Source organism: Bombus bifarius, unplaced genomic scaffold (assembly GCF_011952205.1).
Source record: "Bombus bifarius isolate JDL3187 unplaced genomic scaffold, Bbif_JDL3187 scf7180000008366, whole genome shotgun sequence".
NCBI classification, from domain to species: domain Eukaryota; kingdom Metazoa; phylum Arthropoda; class Insecta; order Hymenoptera; family Apidae; genus Bombus; species Bombus bifarius.
Genome location: NW_022884618.1, coordinates 173,285 through 185,817, shown reverse-complemented (window position 1 = coordinate 185,817; position 12,533 = coordinate 173,285). Strand labels below are relative to the sequence as shown.

Below are 12,533 nucleotides of genomic sequence, written 5' to 3'. Positions count from 1 at the left end.
ACCATAATACAATTTCCGCAATGTACAGTTTTTCCTTTTTTTAATCTGTATGCAGATACCATTTTGCGCCATTAAAAATGCTAATTAAAATAATCAATGCATACGCGTAATAAACGAAATTAACGCATAGCTAGAAAATAATATACATATAAATATTTCGACAACTTATTAAACGTTAAAAACTGTGCATTTCTCATTCTCGCATTTCCTACATATTTTTACGATCTTCTTCCGTTTGTAATACTTCGTTAACTTATCAAGCTCTTAGGAACAAGTATTCTAAAATATCTGCAATTATACCAAACCAAACTAAAACCACTCCACCATATCAAATTACCCCATAAATAAACAACCCGCAAGCTTATGTTTATTAATACCTTTCCATCTATTTTACGAGACTAATGAAACCATTTATTTGCATCCATTGTTCTCAAAAGCTCTTAATATACCGCATCATCAATAATTCTCTAATTCGATGCAAAATTTTCGGCACGAGGCACTAAATACCGGTTATTTAAGCTCAGGCGAATCACGCGTTGTAAATCGACGCTGAATGTTCACGTGAAACGGAAAAGCATTGGGCAAAAAGAAGAATAAAAATGTATAATGCAAACGACGTTGGTTTCGGCGGAGGCGGCGCAAAGAACACAAACGAAGAGAAATTTTCGTAAGGTTTGAGAAGCTGTCCGAAACAGAAGCAAGTCGCGGGGAACACACGTATCCGAGGAGAAAAATATGTATTTGCGCGTTCAGAAAAACATGCGCGCAAATATGGCGGGAGCAGCGTTTCGCATAAACTGGTTGAACGACCATAAACTTTACGCGAGTTGCGTAATTTCAAAATTTTACGAACGATGAAAGTCAATAATAACGAGTGATATACGTACGAATTCTATCGCAATGATTTGAGGAAGTCAATTATTATGGAAATTTTCAGTGCTGGAAAATGAACGCCGATGTACGTGGAAATTCAAACTGAATGCAACTAAAGAAACCAATCGTAGACAGAGACTTATTACTTTTCCTAAATACCAGACGTTGTTGTTGAATACTATGTTCCCTCTTCTTATGTCAAGTTATCATATTAGATTCATGTTATGCTCATGAAGTCCGTAAGTACATTTTTACATATATATACGTATAAATGTTTTCACAGATAAAATAGAGACACATAATGCACATTTTGATTATAGAGAACCTCGTGTTTTTTTATTTAAATCTTAACCTTTGCAATGACTTCCAATGACATGGATGAATCTAGATCGGTTCGACTCATAGACGAAGAATTTTTCAGATAAATATTAATCGATTGGCCTTTTATTTGATTTCAGCATTCGAGTCGAAACGTTCGTTTTTCTTTTAACAAAATACGCGTTTAAGGCAGTGAATTATCTATCAACGATTTGACGATTGTATCGAAGTATCTGAAAAAATGTAGAGAAATTAAAATAAAACTCTATGTCTTACTGTTTCTTTCGTAGTATTTCAAATTAACGCATATCATGCTATTGGATATCTAATGGTGAAAATAATTCGTTAATTTTTGCATATTACGTAAAAGATGAATTAACGTATTGATGCCTTTAACATGCTAACGAGTTATATTTAAAGATACAATTCTATTTATGTGATCTTATTGCGAGGCAAACAGTTGATACAACTGGAATTCGTATCGATATAAAGACCATGTTTAGATAAGTAGGAGTTCATTTAATCAGAGACAGACTAAAATTTACTTTGCACAAATCCGAGATAAATGGAGTTCTATTGTATATGTATATCAGTAGCGTTGAATTTTTCGTCTTACACGCATGATTTTAGCACTTAATGAATGGTATCTTTCTTGTTCTACGCTCGATTGAAGATATGGTATGGTAAAAGACACGTAGGGATCGTTTGAAAAATCGCAAGCCTTCTATTTCGCTGCTTTAAGAGCCTCAAATATTAAAATTTGATTAAATATTGATATTTTATTAGACGGAAACAGATTCGATTTTGATGACTTCTAATTAATATATTACTGTTTCAGTAATATTAATTAATGATTCCATTACTCTAACATCGATATTGTCAATATTCGCAGTAGCATCGATATTAACAAATTACTCTAGTGTCGATATCATCGATAATCTTAATATTGTTTACTAGGAAATATTAGTTGAAAACATTCTCTGTTACGTACAGTGGCTATAAAATGTATTGTTTTATACACTTTCATACACTTCATTGTGGTATTTACGTACTAATTAATTAGATTCAAATAATGTTAAATTTCGTATCGTTTAGCAGTACTTCCATACAACCACAAAATTGTATACTATGGAAGCGATATGTATACATAAAACCTGATAAAAAAAAGGTACGCGTCAATATTTTTGTAGCCACTGTACATTAGAGTAGCTTAAAGTACCCGAAAAATAACATTTTGCTGGTTTGCCTAAATAATAAAGTATATCCTCCTTATATTACAATTTAAAAACACGATTAACAAATCAATAGAATTACAAAGGCGACGTAAACAGTGAACAAATCAAAGTAAAATTACACATACGATAGATCACGAAAAGGGGATGCTCGTGGAGCGCGTCTACCGGAAGCACAGTTCCCTAGCAGCATAAACACAAGAGCACAGACATCAGACAACCAATCACAGCAGACGCGTGAGTCCGACTGATCACGAACAATGAACAAAGTGTCGACGGTCTAGGCCGATGAATTCCGTAAATATCCGAATTTTCACGACAAGTTTACGCAACTACGATACACGTACTATCCTAGCAGACGATAGTAGGGCCAGTATTCTGGGAAGCGTAGTATGAGGAGCAGTTCTCGGAAAGGTACAAATTAAGGGAAAGAAAGATAGACAAAGAAAAACATTGGTGAATCAGAATAATCCCATAAATATTTTGATGGACAAGAGGCACAGGCAATCAACGTGGTATGTAGCTTCATTAGCCAAAATATTCTTCTCGCGCATGCTTTTATTTAATTTCCTTATTATTTATTAACTCGCTATGTAATTGCATTATAATTTAGAAATTAGTAAATGCACACACAGTCGCAAAAGTATTTGAATTCTTATCGTAGGAAACTTTTACGGATGTAGGAAAATACTTTTGAAATTTCATTGGCACTATGATAAAAACGACGATCGTGATTATATTGGTAAAATTTGGTAGCAACCTGGAAATGTATAATTACTAAAACATTTACAGAAAAATAAAAATATCGGCAACTCTTGCTTCTTCAAATAAGAATCATTGTCGTTAGTAATAATATTAATAACCTTATGTAAGGGTTATTAAATTATTGAAAATACTTTAAATAATTTTAAATATTTAATTTTATGTACTCAATAACATGTGTCAGTGGTTAATGCAACTAAAAGATGAGAAGCAAGATACATCCTGATTACAGAAGACTAAATATCATCTTTATCGTAATTTCTACTGTATAGGATTATTTTATTTGAAAAAGAAAGAAAAATGATATTTTGATTTAACTACGATATTGCTTTATTATTATTTAGGGTACTGGAATATGTATCTGAATATTATGTGTTTATAAACCACAGAATATCGGGTAACGTAATATAATACAGGTAATACATCATTAGGGTAATGGATTCTGATTAGAACATAGTGCATTGCATGCATATAATTTAATGGAAATTTATATTGTTATCGATGATTATATTATTATTTTATATTATCATTCATCATATTATATTCATATATTTAAGACAAAATATCACGCTAAGAATTACAATGATCATATTTGCCAAATATTTGTTACATCTGGAATCCTCTCAGTATCGTAACAATGAAATGTTTTCATAATACGCAATGTATATATTATTTATAAGAAAAAATTGAAAGATGAAAAATTGAAAATTAAGAGTATAGAGTCGAAATACACTAATCGCAATATCATTTATCGCACAATTAAACAACTTTAGAATCTGATAATATTTCCAATATCAATTTAATGACTAAAATGGAATAAATACTTTATACTAAGCGTAGTAAAATTCCAATTGAAGTTTCTATACAGGATATTCCCAAACAATAGCCATAATTACAAAGAGAATTAGAAAGTGTCAATATTATAACTTTTTCGATTAAAATATCAGAATTTCTAATTATATTAGTTTTTTCTACCACGTCAAACGCATTACAACAACGTGTCAACAGCACGATACTCGCCCGCCACTAGCACAAACGCAGTTGCGATTACGAAAGAAATAAAAAAGAAATTTGATTATTTATATTCCTCCGATCATTCGATCCATCCATCAGAATTCGAAATTAGACTACTTTCTCCCATTAACAATAAGCCAACGGAGCACGACAGCCACCCACCGCGAAATCAGCGAAAACTTCTTACAACTTCTGTAACTTTCCCATCTGCTAAATTTAAACAAAAGTGATAAAGCATTGCCTCACTGAAATATCCCATCCGAGCTATTTTCATCCTATTCCAATCGAACCGCACGCGATAATATATCGGCTATCATGTATCGAAAGGGTTGCTACGAGCTGAAAATAAATCTCGCGGAGCAAGTTATAAGGAGATCAATCGCGAGAGTAAATGATAGGCGGGAAGACTCGACTCGCGACAAAAGGTAGAATAAAAAGAGACAGACAGAAAGGGAGAGGGGAAGTAAAATAAAGTAGAAATCGTTGTAAACTTACCCTTGTGTGTTGTCGCGTGGTAAGCTCGCGCAGGTGTGGGTGGTCCAGGGGTGGTGGGAGTGGCAGCGACGTAACTGCCCCCGCCACCCCCTGGGAATAACGAGTATAGCCCGTAACGACTCACACCTGTAACACCATTCAGACGGAGAATTTATTTTTTAAAGCATGGATTGTGGTCGTTGCACGACAACCGTGCATCTCGATTCGATAAGCGGAAGAGAATTACTTTTAACGGTTTAGCTACATCGTTGTAAATAGTCGAGTTTCTCCATTGATAATTGTCGCTTTAGGAAGAGTTGTGAATTTTATCAATCTTATTCAGAGGTTAAGCAAAATTTGATGGATTGCACGGATGAGTGGAATAAAGAAGGAATACAATGTAGAGGTAGCGGAACATTCTTAATTGGAAATAGGGATGGTTTAACGAAGTTGCAATTCAACTAGGATCTGACATATTGGGAAATTTGAACGTGTAAAAATATTCGTGTTCATTTCATTTTAACATTCGTGTTCGTATTAAGAGCTTTCCGATAGAGGCAGTTTTATAAGAAATCGTAAGTCGTAAGGCGCTAATCTTAATATGTAGTAGTAACAATCGTAATAATATATTGTAACTTGTACATTGTAAATTGCAAATGGTTTATTATAAGTAGTTTATATAGTTAGTTATAGTTGTAATGGTTTATTATAAATAGTAGTAGGAAGTTGTAGGCTGTAAGTTGTATAATTATAATAATAAGTTGTGATATATATATATATATGTATATGTGTGTGTAATTTATAATACCAAAATACATAGTAACAAAATATATGTAAATGCCTTATCGTAAGTTGTAAAATTCTAAAAAGTACATATCATCAAGGTTACTCATAATGAAATATTTCATATTTGTATACAATGTCCATAACGAAAATTTCTATAAATAAAATTGTTATATTGCGTTTTATTAACAAGTGATTGTATTAATACATTGTTGATAGATCACGAGTAAAATCATGCATTCATGCGCAGGCGTTGTTGCCGGTGGCACATATTAATTTCTGCATAAAATAGCTGGTGATAGGACTAAAAATAAAATAAAAAATTTTTTTGCATACAATAACCGGTGACACGTCACAAAATAAAATAAAACTTTTGCATAGAATAGTCGACGATACGCGTTAAAATAAAATTTTTTGCACAGAATAATATCCAATCAACAATATGTTAATACCAAGCAGACTACTAATAATAATCATTGATATCTAATTTTCGTGGCAAAATGAAAAAGTATAATCGGTCTTCATTTCTTCTGCCTTAAACAAATAAAATTTTATTCACGGAAGAGTTAAACAAACTCGTAAAACAAATTCTCTGTGTATTGTGCAGAATGCTTTAATTTTGCTACGGTTTTCAATCATCCAACGAACAATCAAATTATAGGTAAACAAATAAATTAGTTCAACAGAAGGATCCAAAAGATTTAACAGAAAATATATGAATCGTTCAGGAGCAATATTGATCGACTCCATAAATTGAAATGTAGAGGAAACTGATGATGTTACGAACATAATTTTTTTAATTTACCTTAGTATTTATTGTTATTTGTGCTATTCTCGTACAATAAATGAATTTATAGAAATAAGATATTTGCTTCCTAAGAATTGAGGATTAACCATATACACTTCTGTAACGCAATCGGGAAATTGATAAACACATATATCATTCGGAGTAAAAATTAAATAATAAAAAATGTTGTAATAAAAAAGTACAATCATTAAATTAAAATATAGATAGAGCTCGTCATAATAAACGTTAAAATATAAAATTATTGAAAAAAAAATTCCACATTGCCGAAACCCGGGATTGAACCGGGGACATTTAGATCTTCAGTCTAACGCTCTCCCAACTGAGCTATTTCGGCTCTTGGGAATCTTGCCTTCTAGACTCAACTTATTCCGCCCTGCCCGTAAAATTACGTAACTACAAGAAAAAAAAACCACTTGCCGAAACCCGGGATTGAACCGGGGACATTTAGATCTTCAGTCTAACGCTTTCCCAACTGAGCTATTTCGGCTCGTACCAACCACTGCGATGCAGTTATAACTGGAGATTCGATTATGAAATTAAGAAAATCGGGTTAAAGGAGAAAGGATAAAATTTTGTTTACTTTAAATAAATATTACATTTTGAAGGTGCTAATTTTTTTTCTGCAATGTGTAATAAAAATGTATCAGGCAAGTCAATATGAAATTGCAGTTAATCTTTAATTAATGATTCGTTGTAAATTTTCTGATTGGAAAATAACTCGAATATCGTGATATTTTAAACGGAAATGATTTAAATACGATTTGCAAATGTTATTTACGGGAAATTATTTTTTTTTTCTTCCTTCTTTAATTTTTCATTCGCAAAAACATGAATTATGTAATAATACGTACATGAATGAATTGCACATTGCCAGTATGAAAATGTAATAATAAGTTTTATAGATTAAAAACTTTACGATACATCGAATCAGACATTTTGTGTTATTATCGAATTTGGGATTATAATTTGTACTTTGTGTAGCAAGCTTTCCGTGATTTACCGCGATGCTGGTGCTCGAAATTTATTTATTACATTAATATTTCAGGCTTTTTAAATTCGGCAAATATATATTTTGCAATATAATGACAATTTCTATAATCCAATAATTTCAATCATTTACGAGGATAATCTTTAACGTTACCTGCAATTTCGTAATATTATATAAAATTACATTACAGTTTAAGTATGAATGACAAACCATATCGGAATAAATAATTCAAATTATGACTTATAATTATTTCCGATTTTTGTTGAGTAAGTAATCTAATATTCTAGCTACGTTGGTTGATTGTTAAAAGTATTTCTCTCGATGATAAGATCGACATTCGTAAATACATATATACTTGACGATAAACTTAATAAGAAATCTACTTTTTAGCTGGAAATCTACTTTTTAACTGGAAAACAGTCATTTATCAACGCTTGTTTGTCAATTAATACGCTAAGCCGTTTATTAAAATACTGATATTTATATCACACTGGACAATAATAAGATAATGAAAACTAGATTTAACAGTTGCTTCAAAACCAATTTAATTTATAAGAAGGAAGACGCACCTTACAGATAAGATTCTGTACTATCGAGAAAGAGCTGTATTTGCGTATATATGTATTTACGTGGAGGTATGATAGATATTGCCACGCCTTATTAAATAAATTTTATAGATACTTTATTCTTTTTGTTAGAAAATATCTTATTTTTTCATATCGATTCTTTTTTCATTTTTGGAAATCTCAGAACAAATGATTCACAGGCAGATATTAAAAATTCAATTAAAAAAGCAGAACATTTAATTTCTATAATATCAAATTATTAATATTAAATATTAAATCAAATAAAGATATTTTATAACAGAGAATATTACATCATTCGTATCAAATATTAAATTAAATAAATATATTGCATACTTTATGATTAAATACTACAAAATAAATATTTTTCCATCTAAAGTTGCAATATTTTTATTACTTAGAAGTAATTAATTTGCATAAAGGAAATAAGGACGATTTAACTTTATAGGAACATTGCAAATCGAGATATTGCCAGAAGAATTCGTGTAACAAACAGAAGAATTTCTTTTTCTCGAGAAATTTTATATATTATCTCATTCTACAGTTTGAAATTTTACTTCCGTATGAGACGCTTCTTTTACAGTCTAAACAACCTTATTACGTTCAAACGTATATGAATTTCAAGGGTGGAAAGTATTACTTTATAAAACTTTATACAACTACTCGCAAAATTTTCAATTATATCATTTGATCTACCTACCTTATATTGCGGTATATTTTACTCATAAAAATGTTTATTCTAAAATATCCTCATCGTTATCGTATTATACAATATTTATGACAATCTTTTTTCTTAAATCTGAATTTTTTTCTTTGATAAATGATTCGTCAACAAAAAATTTCAGATCATTAACGTCCATCAAACCCAAACTGATTATCGTTCTATAAAGTGGCATATATTTCAAAGTGTTTCCCAGTCGTTTGGATAAAAAAGTAAAAAATAATTGTTTAATGATTAATACAAGGTGAATGGCGTACCTTGGTTGTGAGTCGGCGCGGGGGTGGCGGCCAGGGGTGGAATAGCCTGAGACTGCTGGTTCGGAACCTGATTGGACTGTGCAGGTGCTAAGGGCCATAGGGTTGCTGCCGCGGCAGGGCCGGACGTCTGTTGGGCCCGGGCACCCGTGTCGCCCACGGGACGATCCCCAGTCCCACTTTGGGCCACGGGAGGGACCAACATCGAACCTCCCCCTCCCGAGGCTGAAAAATAACACGAACAGAATTTGGCGATTAAAATATTTGTAAACTGTCACATTACATTCGATGAATGTTTTACAAAAAATTTAAGGATTGTAATATTACCAAAATTATAAAAATTATAGCTTCTTAGGATTACATTGGTGTTCTAAAGTTATAAGAGAAGATGGCTTATATTTAGAACGTGATTAGATATTTCTTGTAAAATTATATTCATAGAAAATATGAAGAACATTGGAAGCAAGAGATTCGAATAGATAGAAATTTGAAAGTAGACAAAATTTTCTTGTGAAATTTTTTAAGAAATTTCTACTAAGGTATAGAGCAGAATTATTATAATAATCTTCGCCCAATTCTTCCTTTGTGAATATTTTTAAGTGGTGATAAAGTTAGTGCAACGATACATTTTAAAGAAAATTTTCTAGTTTTATGGAAAGCTATGGTACATCGACAAAACCATTTTGAACTCATTGAAAATTAGAATTATATTGCAATTAGAAGGTAGATTCCAAGTGCTAAAAAATAACGATCGCAATGCTACTCATTTTCATTGCGACTTTTTATATAACCTTTAATACCCTTTTTTAATTAATTAACGTAATAGTTGACACCGACTTTTCATTCAGCTTTCCGTTGTTACTTATTTTACATATACTGAAAATTGCAATGAGTTGAATGGAAAATTCACCATAGACAATATATGACATACAGGCTATGCGAACGTTTTAATAACGAGCGATGTAACGTTTCGCTTCGTTCATCATTTTCCTAGTCGGTGAATCGAAAGGTATAGGGAAAAGCAGATGCCAGTATCTGGCTATCGGAATCAACTTTTCATCGTTAATCTCTCTGCACACTTGTGCCTATAGATCGTGGTATCAAGGGATACCAATAGGAACATATGCAGTAAAGGGAAATTTGGCAGCCACGTTTAGTAGAACAAAATAGGAACGAGGAAAAGCTAACAGCGAGACGAACGTGAAGAACGAAATATGAAAATACATATCTTTCGTTAGTTGCAGAAGAAAAGAAACTACGCAGAAATAAGAGGTTAATTTGACATTAAAATGAAATTCAAAGGAAAAGTGGATGGATTAAAATAGAAATAATTGCTTCAATAGAGGTACCTATGAAATTAATCCACAACAGAGTTCCTTATATTCCCTACAGACAATACTCTAGAAAATGATGGAAATTGAAAAATAAGAAAAGAAAAATTGCATATATATACTACTAGAAATACTAATTAAAATATTTGAATAGTATCGTTTAAGTAATTTCGTACATTCAATAGTCAACTAGTGCCCATTAATGCAGATATATTTCAGACACGACATATGTAAAAATCTTCGAAGAAATGAGAAGCTAATTAAAAAACTATATGGTTCATCAAGAAAAGGTAGAATCTTTTGTCTTCCATTTTACTGATAGTTCAAAAATTACAATTCACATATTTCCACGGAAATATACATAAAGCAGGCTACACGATCAAGGAAAATCATGTATCTATCGAAAAAATTAAGGATAACACAGTGGAAAAAATACCTACTCGAAACGCGACATAATCTTCAAAAATTTTATTAGTTAAAAAATTGAAGAACAAATAATGATCACTGCTTCAACTTTGTTAACGTTCCGATACATAATTTTTTAATAAATCAACGAATAAGCAATCGTTTCTTCAAATTTCTATATTCCTTAAAGTGAAAGAAAATTCTCTTGCTTTTTAAATATGTATGCAAATATTCTAAAAATGACGATGGATAAAAGATCACCGAAAAAGAACATCCGAGCTCAACCAAAAATTAGCGAAATTAAAAACCCAAGCTCTCTTCTCTTTCGCCGCCCTTCATTTCTACGGAACAGGAAACGGAACAGGAAGAAGAATGAAAGGCAAGGGCCAGAAAGCCGCGTGAACACATCGTGGATGGCGTAGCATCGTAGGCGCCTGGACCAATGTAACCTCGTGCAAAAAAAGCAAGAAAAAAGAGGGGACAGACAGAGGTCGAGATAGAATATAGAACATTCTCAATGAGCTGAACGAAGCGAGAGCTTCGCCATTTTCTAGCACAGGGTGATTCACCGAAGGGATGGCCATGGAGGGTTGAGAAGCGGTGGAAACGGAGGAGGGGTAGCAACAGGTCGGCAAGCATAATGTACTCTCTTAGGTACACACGCACGCACGCACACACATCACCATAGTTCCATTTGATACACAAATCTCTAAGTATGAGTTGACGTCTTTTTCTTGCGCGCTAAAATACAGGGGTTGCGGAAACGACGTACTCGGAGAAATCTTTTTACCGAAGAAATTTGTTAACGACAGGATTTTAATGACGAGAGAAGTTATACGAGAAACCATAAAATATACGTTGCGTCGAAAAATTGTCATTTTTCGAGTAACAAAAAACGGTGGATAATTTGCAGTTGATTGTATCGTAAATTCTGGAAAATGTCAAATTACATGGTTTGTGTATGTACATCGAATACTTTTTGTGGATGACTGGAAGCTGTAACAAGTTCTGAAGAATAATCGAGTGTTTCTGAGATATGTATATAAACAAAAAAATACGATTGTGATATGTATCATAATGGCACAATTGAAGGACTTTGGATGCTTGCATACATGGAACGTATTTCTTCTCTTTAATTCTTGGTCGTTTCTTTCTGGATAATTTCTTAATTTTATAAAGTTTTTACGTATAACATTCTTTTAATATAACGTACTTTATTTCGTCAGGTACTAAATCGAAATTAAACAAAATTAAATAAATTATTTTAATTCATTTAGGTTATTCTTTAGGCTAATTAATATACAATAAATATTAATATAATTACTATTTCTTCATAATACAATTCAATATAATTTTAATATAATTTGATTTCGTCAGGGATTTACAGCGAACTGAAGTTTTCATGACTATCTTTCAGTGAAGCATTTTCTTAACAGATCCTACCGTTATCACAGTATTCATTTTTTATAGTCGCATGATGGTACATGCTACCAATCGACACGAAATTGAATATATTTGAAGCTATTTAATCAGTATATGAATCCTATAATAAATACAATCGCGTATAAACACCTTTTGTAGTCACCACATATCAATTTGATAATATCTGACAAACGTGTAAGAAGAATATTAATTAAAATTCACGTTTAACAATCCTTCATTTCCCCATATCCTTACCCAAATTTTCTCCGACTTTTTATCCCTTTCGCAGAAAATCTTTCCGTATCACCAAATATATTCATTTTTAAAATCCGTAAAAGGAAGAGAAAGAAGCGATGGAAGTGAACCTGAAAGTGAATCACTCTTAGCGGGTAGAACACCTTGCGGGTTTCACGCCAGTAACGTCGTTGGAATTATTCAGAACCGCGGGATAAATCAGGATACTTGCGGAACAGGATAATGAGCCCGGTGCGACGACCTGAAATTCACGCGAACTTCCAGCTGGAGAAAACGGCGGATGTCGCGTGTCCAAAAAAGCTGCACGTG

At 32.2% G+C, this 12,533-nt stretch overlaps 1 protein-coding gene and 2 non-coding genes across 3 annotated transcripts in view; all 3 read right to left on the bottom strand.

Moving 5' to 3' along the window:
• LOC117212753 overlaps positions 1-9,016 on the bottom strand; it is a 106,680-nt gene extending 97,664 nt beyond the window's left edge. The window contains exons 1-2 of the mRNA XM_033457780.1: positions 8,815-9,016; positions 4,695-4,820 (exon numbers count right to left, since the gene is read on the bottom strand). Of these exons, the coding sequence (XP_033313671.1) occupies positions 4,695-4,820; positions 8,815-9,016 (328 nt within the window). The remainder of the gene's footprint in view (positions 1-4,694; positions 4,821-8,814) is intronic.
• Positions 6,526-6,598, bottom strand: Trnaf-gaa. The gene has a single exon. It is a non-coding gene; the product is annotated as a tRNA-Phe (tRNA).
• Trnaf-gaa lies at positions 6,679-6,751 on the bottom strand. Its single transcript has one exon. It is a non-coding gene; the product is annotated as a tRNA-Phe (tRNA).
• Positions 9,017-12,533: the final 3,517 nt, after the last annotated feature.